The 20,206-nt window shown below is 33.9% G+C and overlaps 1 protein-coding gene across 1 annotated transcript in view; it reads right to left on the reverse strand.

Annotated features, from left to right (window-relative positions):
* LOC110101623 (ankyrin repeat, bromo and BTB domain-containing protein DDB_G0293800) overlaps nt 1–19,362 on the reverse strand; it is a 38,306-nt gene extending 18,944 nt beyond the window's left edge. Inside the window, exons 1-5 of the mRNA XM_020829595.2 lie at nt 18,770–19,362; nt 18,592–18,674; nt 18,430–18,507; nt 8,989–9,223; nt 526–610 (exon numbers count right to left, since the gene is read on the reverse strand). Coding sequence (XP_020685254.1) covers nt 526–610; nt 8,989–9,223; nt 18,430–18,507; nt 18,592–18,674; nt 18,770–19,289 — 1,001 coding nt within the window. The 5' untranslated portion in view covers nt 19,290–19,362. The remainder of the gene's footprint in view (nt 1–525; nt 611–8,988; nt 9,224–18,429; nt 18,508–18,591; nt 18,675–18,769) is intronic.
* Nucleotides 19,363–20,206: the final 844 nt, after the last annotated feature.

Below are 20,206 nucleotides of genomic sequence, written 5' to 3' on the forward strand. Positions count from 1 at the left end.
TCTCTTGGAAAGCAAGTTTAGGTGTTTTAGTTGTGTCGTTTGTAAGAGTTGTAAGGTGTCTTGTTTGAGTCGCTTGAGTCAAAGTTTCTAAGTGTCTTTTTATATGAAATGTAAGAGTTTGTTCTTCTTATTACTTAGCTAAGTGTGTCTTTTGGTGATCGAAAATTTTGGGGCCCTTCTCCCAGATTTTTGATTGCATCATCGGGCACAAAATGGGCCTAGACAGCCAACTTAATGAAGCATGTCATATGAATAACTGAATGAATGATTCATGCAAAAAATGGAAGATCATCTACAAATTAATCAGGAAGGAGGTAGTTATTTGTCATTTTTTTATAGTCAAAGAAAAAGAGAATAAGATTGAGACACAATTTCTTAAAACTTTTAATCGGTCATTTGATTTACTTTTGCTGCAATGATCTCTAGGAAAACAATACTTCATGTTCAACCCATACCAGTCATAGCATGAAGAAAAAACACAACGAACAAAACTTCTACATAAAAATCCTTTCACAATGAACTTACCCATGGCGTCGACGTTTATGCTTTGATTTGATTTTTGATGTTGATTTGTCCTGATGAGACCTGAGAACATCTTCAACTTGAGTACCTTCAGACAAAGCAAAACCCACAATTTACTCAATCTGAGTGATAAAGGATACATCCAATATAAAAGCAAACCAAGAAGGCAAGAACTAAAAATTACTGCACTAAAAGAGTTCAGCAAAAATATCATAACGACCCTGCACCAGATTAATCTAGAAGCGCTGCAAGTCAAGTAAATATTCAATTTCAGGCATACTACTGAACGCATGGTTCAAATTTCTTAAGATAATCTTACTCCAGAATATAAAAAATTACCTACTCACAAACATCAGGTAAGTTCTTCTGACAGTTTGACCATATTAACTAGGAAGGCATCCGAAGTGCTCCATGTCTAATGAAAAAAGATAGCAAGCATGAAAGCCAACCATATGCACTCTGCTTTAAAACAACATAAACATGGCTTTCAAGGTTTGAATTATGCCGTACATTCCAATATCATAGAATCAATAAACCTAAAATGTAGTTGGTGAAAATATCACTATGCCAGTGTACCTACCATCTTAAAATAGTTGAACTATATCATAGTACCAACTCCAGAGTAGCCAAAAAGGGCTTGTTGATGTGAAACATGTAAGTGAACAAGGATTGCTTTTGGAAATTAACAATACTTTGAACTTTAACTTTGCTAATTATAAACTTATGTTTCACCAAGTTAAATTTCTTAGAACTTCCCGTTAAAAGATCAAGTAATAGCAAGCGATTACAATTAAGATTAACAAAATACATGCAAGTGGCAACAAAATAAAAGTAAAACTAATGGCGAAGAAATAAAAATCCACGGCGTAACAATGAGAAGTGTTCACCTTGAGTTCCTTCACACTCGCTCTTGAAGTTGGGGTTTAGCGGAGAAAGGGTAGAAGCAACTCTAGTGATGACACCACAAGACAAGTGGTGCTTAAGGTCTTGTTCGCCGGAGAAGTAGCCGGAGGAGGAGATGTTGTGGGTCGGCCGACGATTTGCCAATGTCCCGTGGGTTGTTGCTCGTCAATCGTCTCGGCGAGATGGTAGAGTATGCGGTTGACGTAGCTCTCCATTGAATCCTCGTATGTCCAGTCTAGATCGAAGAAATGAAATAGCAAGATGTCAATTTCCCCTTGAACCTTGTATGAGAATCAGTGGTCGACCTCAGGGTCGACCATGCACCAATGGTAGAATGGAGGGAATTTGTCTTCTCTTCTTCGCTCCAAAACTCATGAGAGATTTAGGGTTTCTAAGAGAAACAAGGGAAGAGGAGGGGCGGCCAAGGAGAGAGGCAGGAGATTTGGATTATGTGAAGTTTAGGTTTGGGTTGGGGAAACTCTAGGAAATCTGAAATTAATTTTAGGTTTAAGTGATTTTGGAGGGAATTGAAATTGAAATTGATTTCAAATTCAACTAAAGTTAGGGCTTAAAGAGGAAATTCAAAGTAGGTGAATAATAAAGGGGGCCAAAGACATTAAGAGAGTGGGAGGAAGGTTTGGGAAGAAAATTAAGAGATTCCTGATTGAGCTCTCTAGTTTAGAAAAAGAATAATTCAATCAAATCCAACTTAAAATTAAATTGGACTTAGATTTAAAACTTTCCTAATATAGCTTTTGTTAATTTAGGAAACTATTTGAAATTCAAAATTTGAATTTCAAATTGAGGAACTTTATTTCCCAAATTATGTAGGCTATTTTAGGTAAGTAGTAATGATGATTGAATTCATCATTAAAGGGGAGAGGAGGTTGGGGCCGGTGGTAGAACTTGGGGGAAGAATGGTGGCCGGCGTTTGGGGATGGGGGGGTGGCTAGGGGTCAAAGGGTTGGAGGAAAGTGGTGAGGTGGCCAGCGGTTCGGGCAAAGGGGGGGCTTCGGCTGGTGGATTGAGGTGTATGGGGCAGCCGATTGGGGAGAAAGAACAAGGGTAAAGAGAAGAAAATAAACCACAAGTCACAAACTATTTCAATGAATGGTGGGTATTGTGTTGGCCCTCAACTGAGGCTCTCTCTCCTCTCTAATGCACGCACAAGAAGAAGACGACAAACATCAAAATTTCATTGATTCATTCATTAAGCTCTTACAAAGCACAAGACCGTTATATATAAGTCTCAATCACAAAGAAAAGAAAAAGAACTCAAATGCCCTCAGGGCTACAATAAGAACTCACTACCCATAAGGGTAAAATAGGAAAACTGAGATGCAAAAATAAATAAAACATAAAAAATACATCAAAAGTAAAGACTCTGAATCGTAGTCGTTGATCTACGATTTCGTCGTTGGTACACATGTCGGAATCTCTGAGCAATGTCCTCGTCACTTGCCTTTGTCAAAAAGGAGTTGGGCTTGGGTAAGAGTCAGAGAGAGGAGTTAGCAAGAGTGGGGTAGGAGCGAGCAATAAATCAACAAAAAGCATGGGAGAGAAAAACAAAGAGCAATATATTGTTCAGTGGGAGCTCGAGCAATCCATTGCAGATCAAGGAGACAATCATAGCTTCAGTCGAGCAAGCTGCCACATTTGATGCTTGACCAAGTGGGTTCCAAAGCGAGTGTGACACAAGGTGAGGTGCATCAATAAACTCAAGCGGGGAGTGTAAGGAGAGGAAGAGTGACCGAAGAAGCAAGGTCTTGGGTTCTTTTATTTCCCTCCTAGTCCAAAAATGGAATAAAAAATCCTAGTTTTCTTCAAGTAAATAACATGTATAATTATATGGAGTGATGCAGAACAAACCCACGGGTGGTTATTTTGCATGTGAATGTGAGGGTGTAAAGAGCTTAGATTGAAGCCTCATGTGTCCTTGATCAATCACTTTTGAATTTCGTCAAGTTTGTAGCCGAAAACAGGATAAAATAGCAGCGATTTAGTGTGGGCAGCAAGGAGAAACCTCGGGCAGCTGCAAGGGCTCAGTTGGGAGGGTGTTATGCAACATACCAGCAACATAAGATAGCAGCCCAACACTTAATGGCAGCACATAGGAAAGGGTGTATGAGTAATGGGAGAATTTTTGGCTGCACTTAATAACATTTAAGTGGGACTAGGGAAATGAAATAGGATTAATGGTTTGGATTAATGAGGAGGCCTTGGAAAGTTGAGAAATTAATTGTAGCTTTAGTAAAGGGAATAATAGTTAATGAGATGGCTCATTAAATGACATTGGAGTGGATGTCATAATGGAAAGGTTTGGGAAAGTGGAGGGAGAATTAATGGTTGATTTTGGGAGGAGTGAGGTGGCTTGGGAAAACTCCAAAATTAATTAGATTTCATAATTTGAAAGTCTAATTGATGTTTGGTGGAATGTGAAGGGTCAAGGAATATGAAAAGTCATTTTGAAGGCTTGGGAGTTGGGGGGCTGATTTTGTGGTGGAGGTAGGGCTCTAGGTGGTAGTTGGATTGGGATGATTTGGGGTTGTCGTTGGTTAAGGAGATCGGATAGCGGTCATTTGCTGGGTGGTGGGGAAAATGAAGGGGCAACTGTTAGGAATATGAAAGGTGGCTGTTTGGGAATGAAGGAACTGTTGTGTGGTGGCAGGGATGGTGGCCGGCTGGTTGGATGCATAAAACAATAAAAAAAAGTTGCAGTTTGGGAGGGCTGTAGGAGCAGGACAGAACTTGGGATTGCTAGTGGGGTTGGAAAGATGGACAGCGAGGTTGTTGTTGGAGTTCGGCCGGATGGGTGAGAGAGGGTGGTGCTGATGTTTGGAGAGATAAAGAAGGAAAATATAAAAGAATTAACAAAGATACAGACCAAGAACCTTGCCACAACGACGGTTGTTGGGTAATTTGTTTGCCCTACTCCAAGGGACTTTCTCCACCATTATACTTACTAAGGAAGGAAACTAAAACTGAAATTCTTATATAATCATCTTCATCATCTATTACAATAGCTTAAGGCCCTATATATAGGCCACAACATAAAAAAAAAACTCAAAAGACAAAGTTGCCCCTTGGGCAACAATACTCATATAAAACAACCTAGGGGGGAAAACATGAAATAACTTAAAATAAGAGCTAAAATTTAGAAAATAACTCATAATTTAAGATTTAAATTATAGCCGTCGATTTACGACGCCTCTTGTGATGGGCGCGCCAAATCTTCGTACTGATGTCTGCATCATGGAGCCTTTGAGATGCCTGCTAGAGTTGAATCAAGTGAGAATTTTGGTGAAAATAATCTAAAGGCCTGTGTATGATCATTTTGACAAGTAGGATATCAAACCTAAAATAATCAACACATGATTTACAAATTGTAGTCATATGAAAGTTCTATTAAATAAATAGATACCACGCTAAAAGAGCATAATTTAGATGAATTAAGAGAATCCTAATGTTTTTATGTATGAAAGAATTATAATAATCATGCTTGATGAAGTTGGTTGATGTAGATGTGTGAGAGACGTCATAGAATCATGTGGTATGCTTATTGTTTAATGGTTCTTGTTTAAGAAAGATCCAAATTGTATAAGATAGAATTATTTATAATATGGATAGGCTTGAATAAGAAACCTAAATGACCTACGAGAGAGTTTATTAAGTTATCATACCCTACAAGTCAATTTATATGCATGAACAAAGTCAAAAGATATTTATGTAATTTCTTCACTAAAAAGGAAGTTAGTTATTAACAAAGACGAAACAAAAGTTGTTGACTTGATAATGGAAAAATCTAAGTGATGTTCTTTGTGCATGTCTTATGCATAGTATTATGTCTGGTTTATAGGAATAGATACGTGATGAGTTGTTGAAGAGTCAATCCATTCAAAGAAAGTTTGCAATTCTCTTCCATAGTAGCATTCTCTTCCTTCAAATTTAGAGCATATTATATCATGCTCATCTCTAGAGGTTCTCTCCATAGAATGTTTTGTATGGAATGTGCATAATTTCTATGGAATTGTTTAACATTATTCATATTACTATGAATCATATATGCAATGACAAAGGTTTAAAATTGTGCAATTTAAGTATTGAGGCATTTTTCATTCATGAGACAAGGCGTAAGTTTTAAGACATTTTGATGCATTCATGTTTTTTAGTTTATTTTGTTTTGATGTAATGTGAACAATATTAGTTGTTTTTTATGTTTTTTTTTTATAAGCTATCAAATGATGGAGAGCATCCAATGATCATGGTAGGAAGTGCTTGGGCATGGCAAGTCTTGGGTTTGCTTGCATTTGGTTCCTTCTTGTTCTTGGGCTGCTTGATGTTCTCGGATTGGGGCTGTTTGCTTCTCTCGGGTTGGGCCTTGGCTGATTGGTGTTGAGCTTAAAAATTGGGTTCTATTTGGTGTTAGCTCATTAATGCTTGAGCTGAAATTTAGCTCATTAATTGGGGGAGTAAATGCACTTCCTAGCTCATAAAATCAAAAAGGTATGTGGAGTGGATCTTGTCTCTTCCCCTTCTTGTGTCTCTTTGGTTTCTTCTTTGAGAATAAAAGCTGGCTGGCTCTTGTGATTTCTCCCTGGCTGTTTCCCGTGAATTCCCTGCCTTGTTTCCTGTGTTGGCTCCTAGGATCCCTCTATGGCTGCTTTCCCGTGGCTTGCTGGTTGGGTTTCCTGTGGCTTTTTCTCCCTGTTTTCTGTGCTGATTATGTGGGTTGTTGTGGTGTTTTTTGGCCTTTCATTTCCCCAAACCTGATTGATTTTGGTTGGAGGTGTTGTGGCTGTTTTGCTTCTTTTTTTGCCTATAAATTAAATATGTTTTGAGTAGGAAAGAGGTTGTTGAAAATCTGAGCAAAGTTTCTACTAAAACCTGAGGGTTTCTTCTCTTGGAAAAGCTTGAGAGCTTGTTTCACTCCCTTTCCTCCTCTCTATTTCGTCTTGGCTTCTAACCACTTCTTCCCTACCGAAGTTCCACTCCACCTGTACCCTTCTTCTTAAGCTCTTGGAAGTTGTTTGTTGGCTGAAATTTGGAGACATTTGCCGGAGGAGTTTGGTAGAACGTTGGACCCATTTGCAGTGGTGGACCCTCGGTTTGCAAGCCTAAGCACAATTTTCATATATTTTCCTACTCTCGTTGCATGTGAGGAAATTGCTAGACGGTTGTTCTAAGGATAGCATTTTTATATTATTATTTTGTTTCGTTTGAATTGACTTTTGTTTATCCGGATGTTTGTTCGGATGTTTGCAAGCTAAAGTGAATTGAGTTTGATTTTATTTTGTCCTTGTGTTCTCCAACTTAGCTTTTCTTTCTAGTTTGCTTACACCACATTTTGAGATGTAAGCCTCAATCCAAAAATTACATAAAGCTAAAAGAAATATTAAAAGTGATGTTTATATAATATCCAAATAATATATTAAAAGATGACATATTACATTTATGTTGAACTATAAAGTAACAATTGAACTATAAAGTAAAATAGTATCATAAAAGGGTTTGTAATCATTCTCCCAACATCTGCATTACACTAAAGGTGACAAATTTTTCAATCCTCGAACTAAATTTACTGCTACATACACTAAAAACTAGACATCATGTCTGTAAGTGTCTGTGTTTGAGACCAACTATACAAATAACCCAATAAATGTAAATTATGTCTCCCAGCTAAGTTAAATAGTTCAAGAGTTAAATAAAAGTTCACGTTATCCCAAGTGTATTATTAACAATTAAAAGGAACACCTATTATGCAGTATTTTGAAGACTACTGAAACTTTTATTGCCAAATTAGTGAAAGAACATCTAGCAATTCCAGAAACAGATGACATCATATTCAAACTAAAGTAGAAATTTGTAGAGATTAATGATGAATTGATGACAACATATTCAGCTATACAAAAATAGCTTCTCCCATTTTATTATTTTGAATAAGAGATTTTGCACTTCCAAAACCGGAAATTCCAATTTAACATTAGAGAGGAGACGGGTAAATGCAAATAAATTAGATATTATTGTGGAGAAGAAGAAACGATTTAATTAGGCGTTAAATACTTGATTATGCATTTTTGCAATTTCAAATGAATTTAATATTCAAATTTTCCATATCCAAATTCCATATTCTCCATTTCATTTGAAGAATAAATGACATTAAATTCTAATTAAGGGTAGAGAAGAAAAAATTGAATCTTAAGAAGAAATTAATGCGAATTTTTTACTGTTGAATTTCAATTTTATGGAGGTTTTTCATATTCCAAACATCGGAGGTGAAGAAAAGCATAGTAGATTTGCTCTATGAAACTTAGGAGCCAAGTAGTCAAAAAAGCAATATTTTAAGGAAAAATAATTTTCTAATTAAAAACCGAGAAGGCTTTCAATCTTCCTACCTTAGGTGGCAAGTGGGCGTAGATGTGATTTCATGTTTGAAAATTAGGAGTAGGAGAGGACAATTGGCAAATAATTTTTAAGTGTGTAGCCATGAAATGGGAAAAGTCAAGGAATTTTAACTGATAAATATTATAATTTACCAATTAATTAATTAAATAATAATAATAACTGAAAATATTGTATGGTCATGATTGACATCATCAAATCAGATTAAACAAAATAAAAGTCTAAGATTTAATATTGATAGAATCACAAGCCATTTTTACAATACTAGCAGTAATAGTGTGTGTAATTGTATATCCATACACAAATCAAAGCATATAGATGCAACGTGCACATTATAATGCAATTCATTCACGCATACAAACTACAAACATATCTAAAATGTTATGCACATTACAAAACATAAACGAAACTCAATCTAAATCCCTGAACTATTTCTCAGAGTATTACATTGCTCAATTTGGTCCCTTGGCTACACAAAATTGATCCAAAATGCTCCCTCATGTTGTAATTGTGATATAAAATTGATCACAATTTAATCTCAAAGGGATCATTTTAGATCAATTTTTATATAGTCGATGAACTAAATTGGAACAACATGATACTCTGGAACTAAATTCGCCACATACAAATTGTCAATGAACTATTTTGAAGTTTGCCACATATATAGAGAAAATTTCAAACCTTGCTTAAACATGATTGGATATCAGCCCTGATAACACATTAAATACATACGATGATGAGCACACTGCGCATGCAAAAGCAAATGTCCATGTGCAATGGTTTTCATACAATGCTAGCATGTTTAAATGATAGAAATCTATAGACGATTTCCCCTTATATAATAATAAAACCAAGGAATGAATGCACAAATTATAATCATTTCCTCCATGAGAAACTAGTGGATGGAATTTTTATTGTAATAAAAATAAAATCATGCCTTTCTACCGGTATATCTAATAAATTTCCTAGCTAATTTATTTCCTAAGCTAAAAACAAGAGGCATACAAGAAAGGAAAATTAGAAAAAGTTAAAATAACCCCAAAAAAAATCAATGACGGGCAAACAAATTACTGGGGCCCTGGAGCAATAGGCTGGACTTAACCTGAAATTTACCAAAGAAATAAAATCAAGGAACACTTTTCCACCACCGATGATGAATCTCACCAATTGGCATTTCTGTAAGCAAACCAGCAGCAGTCCAGTACTTCATGAAGTTTTTCTTCACCCGTTTCATTAGTTCCAAAATGTAATCACCCTTGTTGTTGTACTTGTAGCAGTTATCCCAGATAAACTGCACATCATTATACACATCTAAGGAATTCTTGTACTTGGCTCCATGCTCTAGATCATTACAGATGCTTCCAAAATCCATAGGAGTGTCGATGATATCAAAATAATCCTGATGTAATAGATCAGTTTCAGCCTTTCAATCAACTTTATAAAGAAGTAAAAATTCCATCATTGAGATGGGTATATAAATGTAATATTGAAGGAATGTAATGAGGGATAGACTACGAATAAGACGGACACAAGTTATGTAAAATAGTTTAACATCTCATACAAAATCCAACAAAAAATGAATAGAGAACTAGGATACATAAAGCAATTCAACAATAATTGGAATAAGGCAAATTTTGATGAAAAATTAATTGATTTTAACGAAATAAACGTTGAAATTCTAATCAGTACATCAATTCTATTTTTCTTTGCATTTTCGTTTCACGAGGAAGTGAGTATAAACTGCCTACCGCGTTAAATCTATTCATTAGATTTAATGTGATAGGAAATACTTGAGTTTGCAAGTAACCCTAATGGGAAATACTTGAGTTAGCAAGCAAACCTAACAATAATTGGTGAAAACAGAGAGAAAACCTCAAGATCTCCAATGATAACAATCCAAAAACAGTAGATTGTATTATAGGAATCAAACCAAAAGCAAGAACAAGCAAAGATACAATTGATCCTCAATTCGATAGAAGGATCGTTCTCTCCCAATCTCTAGACGATGAATCTAGAGCCCAAAGCCACAAAGAGAACTCCAAGAGAAACAATAAGCATGCATAACCCTAACCCTAAACAACCCATACTATTAATACATTAATTTCCTAATTCAAACTCCTTAATTCAAAATTTCTCTCTCATCCTAGCCGCCCACCTCTCTTTCTTTAATTTGCTCCTAGATGGGCCCACTAGTTTGGTCGGCAACATTAAGGGAGGCAGCTCTTGTCCGCCTCCTGTAAACAAGAACTGGCCAAAGGCCGGCTGTGCCGGTTCAGGTTGAACCGGCCTAACATAATGCTCCATGCAAACAAAGGCAAAATGATAGATTCCTCCACTAAAAGCATGCACACATAAAAACCCTAACATCAATAGATGATTGAATCATTAAGACTAAAGCAAACTTGATCAAATGAATGAAACACTTTATTCCAAAATCAATTTTAAATAGAAACCTCTATATTGCGTTGGCAAAGCAATAAAGCTTGATAAGCTAATAGTTACAAAAATCTGTGAAATACAAATAGTTGGGATGATCATATTGAAAATGCATTGCCATCATTTTGAATTTACAACAAGAATAAAAAATGGAGGCTTCATGAAAAACGAATAAAAAATGGAGAAGGGCTCATGAATGCAACAAAAATAGTTTTGGGACAAGCTGCTGTTGATAACTTGAATTAAAGTAGTTATTCTGCATTTTTTAATCGAAAGGTGTAATAAAGATTTTTTAATCGAAAAGCGTAATTAAGATTTTTTATAAAGAAAATTTACAAATATAAAATAGGATTACAGCTTTTCAAGACCTTCCTCAAGTATGCAAGAGAGAATAATGTTGTGATAATGTCTAAATAAAAACAAGCCATTTAGACAAGAGAATGTAGAATCTTGTCTTCTAGAGTAACCATTGTATGCAAGCAAGTGAACACAACAATTAGCTTCCTTATGAATGCGTTTGAAAGGGCACGAATAATTTTAAGTTTGAACCTGAAGCAGGCACTATAGCACTGCACCACCATTGACAACCAAGGTCATAAGTGGGAATACGATTCCACCTGAATACGGTGGGTATGCAATTGCATATTCAGCTTCAAGCCATTGAGAAAGCCCTTCAACTCAGCGTGAAGGATGATGAGTTATTTTAGGTAAGAGAAAAACACAAAAATGAAGTAGTAAATGCAAACCCGAATCAACCAGCCACAGGTGCCATTATTATAAGAGTTAGAGACAAACTCGATAGTATTAGGTTTGAGGAAAACCAAGGGAGATTTCATTTGATTAAGATCAAGTTTCTTGGAGATCATGTTTTAAAAGAGTTCAAAAAATAACATGAAGATCAACAGATCTTTTATGCATAGCGATAAGGTGATCATAGTAATTTCATGAAGTAGTTTTCTGATTTTTAAATGAAAACCAAGATTGAACATCTATTGTTGTCATTTTTTCATTATTTTCAGTAATATTGAATTCCAGGTATTAAGGATTAGAGTTTGTGGATCCCACCAAGTAGTAAGGACATTAGAAATATTATGAAGTGATTTGGAGAGGTGATACAAAATACAGTAGAGTTTTTCCTTATAACTTCAACAAATTGGCAAGTGATGAGTACTTAATTGAGGGTCTCACCAAAATAACAAAATCCATGTTTGGATAAAGGATTTCCCTTGGATTTCAGTGGGAAGAGTAGAAATGAGGAGTTCCACAAGAACAATCAAATCTTAGCTAGTAAGCCAAGCTTCCCAGGTTAAAAAATACTAGATAAGGCCCTAGAATTCATGGACAAGGACATGAAGATACAGACACAATATGATATGGACACAGTATATGTCTATCATTGAAAATATAAGACACGAACACACTTGGACAAGGCATTATATTTTTTATAATTAAACAAAAAAATCCATATAAATTAAACAAAATACACAAATTAAACTCATAGAGTTATAATAGTACTCATTATTTTTTATTGCACATTACATAATACACAAAAAACACTGTTGTTGCCAGGTCCCAAATCCTGGATGAGGAAAGTGGAGGGTTGTGTTAGGTAGTCAACACTCAACAGCCAACATAAAACTTGTCGAATAATCATAACATAAATCATTTAATACATTGTGTTAATGCTAGGGCGTTCCCTGGAAGCGACACATTGTATGGCTTAAATATAACGACAAGTGAGCAATGGCCGCTACACTGGCGCCCGAGTGCAATGTTAAATAGACAAACATTCCCACATCATGAACGAATGTAGGCAAAGAAACTAGTCCAAGAAACTAAAATTAGATTAGGATCTTGGAATGTAGGTTCCCTTACAGGCAAATCAATGGAATTAATTTATATTATGATTCATAAGAATAAAAATATTCAATGCATTCAAGAAATTAAATGAATGGAAGAGAAGACAAAAAAAATTGATAGTTTAGGATTTAAACTTTGGTATTCAAGTATGAGTCATAACAGAAATGATATTTGTATGATTATACATAAGAGTTTCAAAGATAATGTTCTAAAAATTGATAGAATTGAAGATAGAATTATGGCTTTAAATATTATTGTTGAAGCTAAAATTATTAATATTATAAGCGTTTATGCTTCTCAAGTTTGTTTGAATATGTGTTCAAAATTAAAATTTTCAAAAGACTTATAAGAATTAATACAAAAGATACATCTCGAAGAAAGAGTTTTTATTGTAAAAGATTTAAATGAACATGTTGATAGAGAGGTAGATGATTTTAAAAGCATTGATGGTGGTTGTCTTTCAAAGCGACTAATAAATGGGGTAAGATTATATTAAATTTTTTCTAGCTTATGATTTTGTAATTGCTGATACCTTATTTAAGAAAAGATGTGAGCATCTCATCACTTATAAGATTGGATATAATAAAATTCAGATTGATTATTTTCTTAAAAGAAAAATAGATCGTTTAGATTGCAAAGAATGTAAAGTTATTCTGAGTGAAAATTTATCTACCCAACATCTTTTATTAATTTTAGACTTTAAAAAGAATGGCCAAAACATTAAAATTAAAATAAATTGTTGTTCTAGGATTAAATGGGGAAATTTAAAAAATAGTAATTAAAATAATTTTAAGACTAAAATTCTAGATCTTAAGATTTTGTCTGTGCAAGAGGAAGCTAATATTATGGGGAAAAATAGCTAGTGATATTAAGAATATTGCAAAAGATGTGCTTGGAGTATCAAAGAGAAAAGCTAGTAATAGTAAAAATAGTTAGCGGTTGAATCAAAATGCGCAAGAAAAAATAAAAAATAAGAATATTTGTTATAAAAATTAGTTTAGCTATAAAAATTTTAATAATTATGAAAGATATAAAGAGATCCGTAAGGAATGTAAGAAAATAATTTGCCATGCAAAAATTTTTACTTTTAATGATTTATATAATAGATTAAATAATAAAGAGGGTGAAAGATATATGTATAAATTAGCTAAACAAAGAGATTGGAGTAGTAAGGATTTAGATGAAGTAAAGTGTATTAAGGATGAATATCAAAAAGTGTTTTTATTAGAAGAGGATATTCAATAAAGGTGGATGAGATATTTTGCTAAACTTTTCAATGAAGATTATGAGAATGTGATTGAATTTGGTGACCTTAGCACCTTAAATGAAAATAAAGATTTTTGTTTTTATCGTCATATTAGTAAAACCAAATTTAAAGAGACTTTAAAGAAATGGAGTATGGAAAAGCTGTTGGACCTTATGAAATTCCAATAGAAGTGTGGAAATGCTTAGGAGATGAAGGAATTTCTTGGCTTACTAAACTTTTTAATATTATTTTTAAGACTAAAAAGATGTCAGATGAGTGGAGAATGAGTATGTTGATTCCTATTTTTAAGAATAAAGGTGATGCACAAGACTGTACGAATTATAGAGGAATTAAGTTAATGTGGCATACCTTAAAATGATGGGAGAGAGTTATGGAGCATAGGTTATAGCGTGATAATAATTTTTCTCAAAATCAATTTGGATTCATGTCAGGTAGGAGAGGAAGCTAGTGATATTAAAAATATTGCAAAAGATGTGCTTGGAGTATCAAAGAGAAAAGCTAGTAATAGTAAAAAAATAGTTGGCGGTTGAATCAAAATGCGCAAGAAAAAATAAAAAATAAGAATATTTGTAATAAAAATTAGTTTAGCTATAAAAATTTTAATAATTATGAAAGATATAAAGAGATCCGTAAGGAGTGTAAGAAAATAATTTGCCATGCAAAAATTTTTAATTTTAATGATTTATATAATAGATTAAATAATAAATATGGTGAAAGATATATGTATAAATTAGCTAAACAAAGAGATTGGAGTAGTAAGGATTTAGTTGAAGTAAAGTGTATTAAGGATGAATATCAAAAAGTGTTTTTATTAGAAGAGGATATTCAATAAAGATGGATGAGATATTTTGTTAAGCTTTTCAGTGAAGATTATGAGAATGTGATTGAATTTGGTGACCTTAGCACCTTAAATGAAAATAAAGATTTTAGTTTTTATCGTCATATTAGTAAAACCAAAGTTAAAGAGGCTTTAAAGAAAATGGAGTATGGAAAAGCTGTTGGACCTTATGACATTCCAATAGAAGTGTGGAAATGCTTAGGAGATGAAGGAATTTCTTAGCTTACTAAACTTTTTAATATTATTTTTAAGACTAAAAAGATATCAGATGAGTGGAGAATGAGTATGTTGATTCCTATTTTTAAGAATAAAGGTGATGCACAAGACTGTACGAATTATAGAGGAAGTAAGTTAATGTGGCATACCTTAAAACGATGGGAGAGAGTTATGGAGCATAGGTTACGGCGTGACAATAATTTTTCTCAAAATCAATTTGGATTCATGTCAGGTAGGTCTACTATGGAAGCTATTCATTTACTCAGAGGTTTGATGGAGAAGTATAGAGAGAAAAAAAAGGGTCAACATATGATTTTTATTGATTTAGAGAAAGCATATGATAAATTTTCAAGAGAAGTGTTATGGAGAGTTCTACATAAAAAAGGGGTTTTATAATGCTTGTATTCAAGTCCTTAAGGATATGTATGCAGGAGTTGTTACTTGTGTTCAAACACAAGGTGGTTTGACTGAGTATTTTCCTATTTCGGTTGAATTACATAAAGGATCAACCTTAAGCTCGTATCTTTTTGCTTCAGTCATGGATGTTTACACTAGACATTTGCAAGAGGTTGTACCTTGGTGTATGCTTTTTGCTAATGATATTCTTCTTGTTGATAAGACTAGCGAGAAGTTGAAGGTAAACTTGAATTATGAAGGTCAACCTTAGAGTCTAAAGGTTTTCATTTGAGTAGATCTAAAATTGAATATATGGAGTGTAATTTTAGTAACAATATATCTAGTGGGGGGATTGTGACTTTGGGTGATAAAGTTATTTATAAGAGTACACGTTTTAAATATATTGGGTATATTATTCATAGTGATGATGAAATAGATTGAGATATTATGAGTAAAATTCAAGTTGGATGGTTGAAGTGGAGGAATGCATCGGGCTTGTTGTGTGATAGAAAAATCCCTCTCAAACTTAAGGGAAAATTCTGTAAGATGGTAGTGAGACCTGCAATGCTTTATGATGCAAAATGTTGGCCATAAAAAGAGAAGCATAATATTAAGTTAAGTGTTGCAAAGATGAGGATGCTCAAGTGGATGTGCGGCTTTACTCTTAGACATGATACGAAATAAGCATATACTTGAAAAGGTTGAAGTAACTATAGTGGAAGATAAGATTAGAGAGAGTTGCCTTAGATGGCTTGGTCACATAAATTAGCGACCTTCCGATGACTGAGTTAGGAAAGTATATGTATTAGATTTTACTTAGGTTAAGAAAGGTAGAGGTAGACCTAAAAAGACGTGGTTAGAAAATATTAGAAATGATCTTTCTTTATTAGATTTAGATGAAGAATTGACTCTTAACATGACACAATGGAGAAAAAGGATTCACGTAGCCGACCCCACAGTGGAATAAAGGCTTGTTGTTGTATTACATGATACACAAAATATATACATATACAAAATATAATTAATAGTCTTCATCAAGTGATTGGAAATCAAAATTCATTTGATCTCTTCATCATGTGATGCCTAATTTAATGAAATCTCAAATATGGACGATCTAATTAATCATCCACTAAATTTGATCCCAACTCAAAAAAGAACCAATTAATTATAGAGTTATTAGATATGATCTTGTTGGTAAGTTTGCAAGGGTTAAAAGGCTTTTAGTCTATCACAATCATTAGATTAGCTCCATCAGGAATCATAAAAGTCATTGATGTGAAGCATTTTGGCATAGCAAACACCTTAAATTATTTGTGATTACCAACAATAATATAGAATTGAGTCTTTATGCAGCTAGAAATGACAATCAGATCTCTTTAAGAGTAGGATTGGTGTAGAGTCTTCATTGCCTCTTTGGATATCAATTGAGAATTAAATCAGCTAATGAGTAGTTATCATTTTCGACAATAAATGGATAAAAAAGTTCTTGGAAGAAAGCGACAACATGAGCACTAACATTTCTTAAGAATCTAATCATGAGCAACTCCAATGCTTCATTTTTTAGAAAAGATTTTGGACCCAAATAATAGAAAACAATATGTGAAATATTGTGTTTATATCACCTTCATCAAGCCATTTTATTTTTTATTATGCCTCCAAAACATTTCTTCATATTTCAAGAAAAAGATGGACCTAACTTTACATTCATTCAACTCAATCCAAGAATTACCCTTTTTCTAAATCGCAAATTGCTGCTCTTTGGTAACTCAAATTCCAATTCTTTAATTTTGGTAAATATGTTGCTAAAAATCTGATTATTTCAATTAATCAAAGCCTTCCAAGTTATTTTGAGCTTGAATCCAAGTTCATATGAGCAGAAAGAGTCACAATGAAAGTTCCAAACTATTTGGACAATCACAGAAAATACCTCTTCGACAATCCACAAGGTCTAGAACTTAACATTGTTTGGGTGATGGTAATCGAGGGTAGCACCAAATGAGGATCGGGAGTGATCCAAGTGGATATTGTGTTGGCAAATGTGTAGAGACAAGTTGGGTTAAAAAGAGTTCGATCCTGAATTCCCCAAATTGACTTATCATGCCATGTGAATTTATTTCCAAAAAAAGCCAATGTCGGCCATACCAGTAGCTTGGATAAAATTATTAAAGTATAAAAAACCTTCTAGATCAACATGGTTGCCAACTAGCTTCTCACATTGAAATCATTTATAGCATCCCAAGCCTAGTGCAATGGTCTAGATTGAAGATATGTGCCACAAAGATGCCTTGATCATAAAGATTTAGCATAGATGAAGGAGCACTTGATAACGTACTTTAAAATGGATTTGAAGGAAATGCTCATGCTCAGTAAACCATACATCAAAGAAAATAGTACCCAAAACACACACACTTTTTAGGAGGTACTAGCAACACTATTATAAAATATGATTTTGGAAGAAAATATATCGAAGCACTAGCTAGAGATAAGAGCCTTTTGAGGGAACTGCCATTGCAGATCCCTCTGATATTCCAACTAATACAATGCATTACACCGTGGTGGCTATTTCAATAAGTAGATTATCCAACCCTAGGTGTTCTTATTAGGGCCTCTCAAGTGTTTTTCCCGTGATAGTTAACCAATTGGTGGTCATTTGGGTAACATAGTGATTTGAGGTTTGAATGTTTCTATTAGTTACGAAAGAGCATTGGTAGATAGAAGCAACTTTACAATGGAAAAAATCCTAGAGGTCTCGCATCTTCATCTGATTGTTTTTAGGCGCACGCACAAGGGTGAGCGGTGGGGTTGCTGTTCCAAGTTTCCTATTATTAAAGTCAAATTCATAATAAACATGGGAAGTGTAGGCAAGAAAAATAATTATATAAACATGAAAGAATTAGGGATGGGAGGTAGTAAATCCAGCAAAAGAACGAGGCAAGCTCAACTACTCGAGATTAGGGAACATTTGAAGATGAGAAGATGGGTAGAGGCAAATTAAAACTATTAGTTAGAATTTTTATTGGCATGTTCCATTGGATATTCTAAACATTATCCATTGAATTCCTTATTTACGCTAATTTATAAAAAAGGGACGTCCAATACTTTGACATTAGACTATTAGAGGACTATTAATACAATTTAATTGATTTTAAATCCTTTAAATCTTTTCTTTTTCTCTATTCCTAAGTTTTGGTTGAAATCCTTAAGACCACAATGGCTTAAACAATTTTACTTAGACCCAAAACTCCCTTGGCAAGGACCTAAAGCTCCCTAGATATCTCCAACATGGTAGCTAGAATCATTTTCCAAACCTAAAATCAAGCTCTCTATATATCATCAAATTAATTTCACCATTAAAAAAAAATAAAATAGCTTCACAAAATCCCCAAAAATCTTCCCAAAATCCTGGTTGGCCTTCTCTAAATAAATCCCATCTAAATGAGAATGAAGGCCTCAATCGGTTTACTCAAATTTACACTCTCGGGTAGCATATTGCTGTTATCATTGCATCTTAAAAGTTAAAACAATTTTGACTTTTGATATATAATAGAAAAGAACAGTAAGATAAATAAGATTGTTTGAACGTAAAACTTACAGGAATTCCAAGAGCGACAGGGTTAACAGGAGCATTAAAAGGCCCGGCAGCATCCATTTTCATAACTTTCCTAATCACCTGAAAAACAACAATTGAAAAGATAAGCAATGATTTAAAAGTCCATTGAGAGAAAAATAAAGAACAGCTACTTAACCAACATACCGTCAATGCAGAATTTAGATCCTTTGTATTATAACAAAATTCCTTATGAGGAATCTTCGACTCCATTTGCTTTGCCGAAAAATCTGCAAATTTTTAATTATCAGATACTAACATGATTCTATCACCCTTTAATACATAGGACAACTGCCTATTGACATTATTTCTTTCACGAAATCACCTGAAAGCCCCGATCCCCTTGAAGATTTTATCTTGATGCTTCCTGTTTTTCTTGTTGGATTTTCTGGAACCACGTTGCTCGTTTCTAAAGCTTGACCGTCAGACCAAGTAGCATCCATCTTACTAGAAGTCATTTCATTCATCTCCATGGCAAATTGTGAGTTGCTTTTATCTGTATCACTAGGTGTATTTACGCTTGGCATTATTGCATCTGAAGAACGTTTATGATCTTCTAACAATTTAGAGGTTTTGAGTTTAACTTTAACACGGCTATGGCCAGCATTCGTTTTTGATTTAAAGCTTGAAACATCAGCATCACTGTTTGAACCTTTTGCTATTCTATTATCGAGACAGGTGGGTTGTTTAACCTCCAGCTCAAATTTACCTTGACTTTCACCAGTTTGGCCCATATAATTTTCTCCTTCAATTGAAATTGAAGGCGAATTAGGATCATCCATGAAGATGAGATCATTCTTTTTTACTTTTTTCAGACTTCCTTTGGCTCCCTTCTTGCGTTTCATGCCTTCAGAATTTTCTGAGAATACAATCTTCCGAAAGATTTCAGATTTATGCCACCGGTGCCTTTATCTAAAACTGCAATAACATGTAGTAAGTTAGAATCTCTCATTCACGGGTCATTCAGTTTGATTTAAAGTTTACACTTTTTTTGTTAAAGATAAAAAAAGAATTGAAAAATGACAACCCTGCAATAGCGCACCTTCCAAGCCAATGCAAAAGTGCGGGAAACCGCCAAGGAGCAGTGTTCAATGATTAAATGCAGTTGAATTCGAGTAAAAGAAGACATTTTCAAACCTCGACAGTTGAAAGAATTAATACAATAGTCTAGGAATAGAATGTGCAATAGCAGAATTGGACAAAATTTCCCTTTTCTAAAACTCTCACTATGAAATATTGAGAAGCAATCGGACTAGATCTATGAATCTAGAAAAGAAGGTGCCTCACAAGCTACTGTCTATGATGCAAAATTGACCCCATTAAAAGAAAAAGAATATAGAGATATAAATTGTAGGTAACATTATTTATTTAGTTCAATCAACAAATCAGCATTCAATGAGTTATGGATCATCAGCACTAATGAGTAAATTTGGATTAACAAGAAACAATCATATTTAATTTAGTGCAATAGACGTAAATTCATTACATGACTTATGAATCATCAACACTAATGAGTAAATTTGGATTAACAAGTATAATTGTTAGCTAATCATGAAATTAATATTGAATCATTTAATTTAACTATTTTATTTATTTTTTCTTATTAATACTTTTGAAATGTGATACCATATTTATGGCTTTCGACCATTTTGTATTCTTATACCCTTAATAAAGGTTGCACTAACCAACTCTACATTATTAAGCATCAAGAATTTCCTTGTTATACTCTTGATAAAAGTTGGGCAAACAAACTCTCCAGTAA

This window comes from Dendrobium catenatum, unplaced genomic scaffold, assembly GCF_001605985.2.
Source record: "Dendrobium catenatum unplaced genomic scaffold, ASM160598v2 fragScaff_scaffold_976, whole genome shotgun sequence".
Lineage (NCBI taxonomy): Eukaryota > Viridiplantae > Streptophyta > Magnoliopsida > Asparagales > Orchidaceae > Dendrobium > Dendrobium catenatum.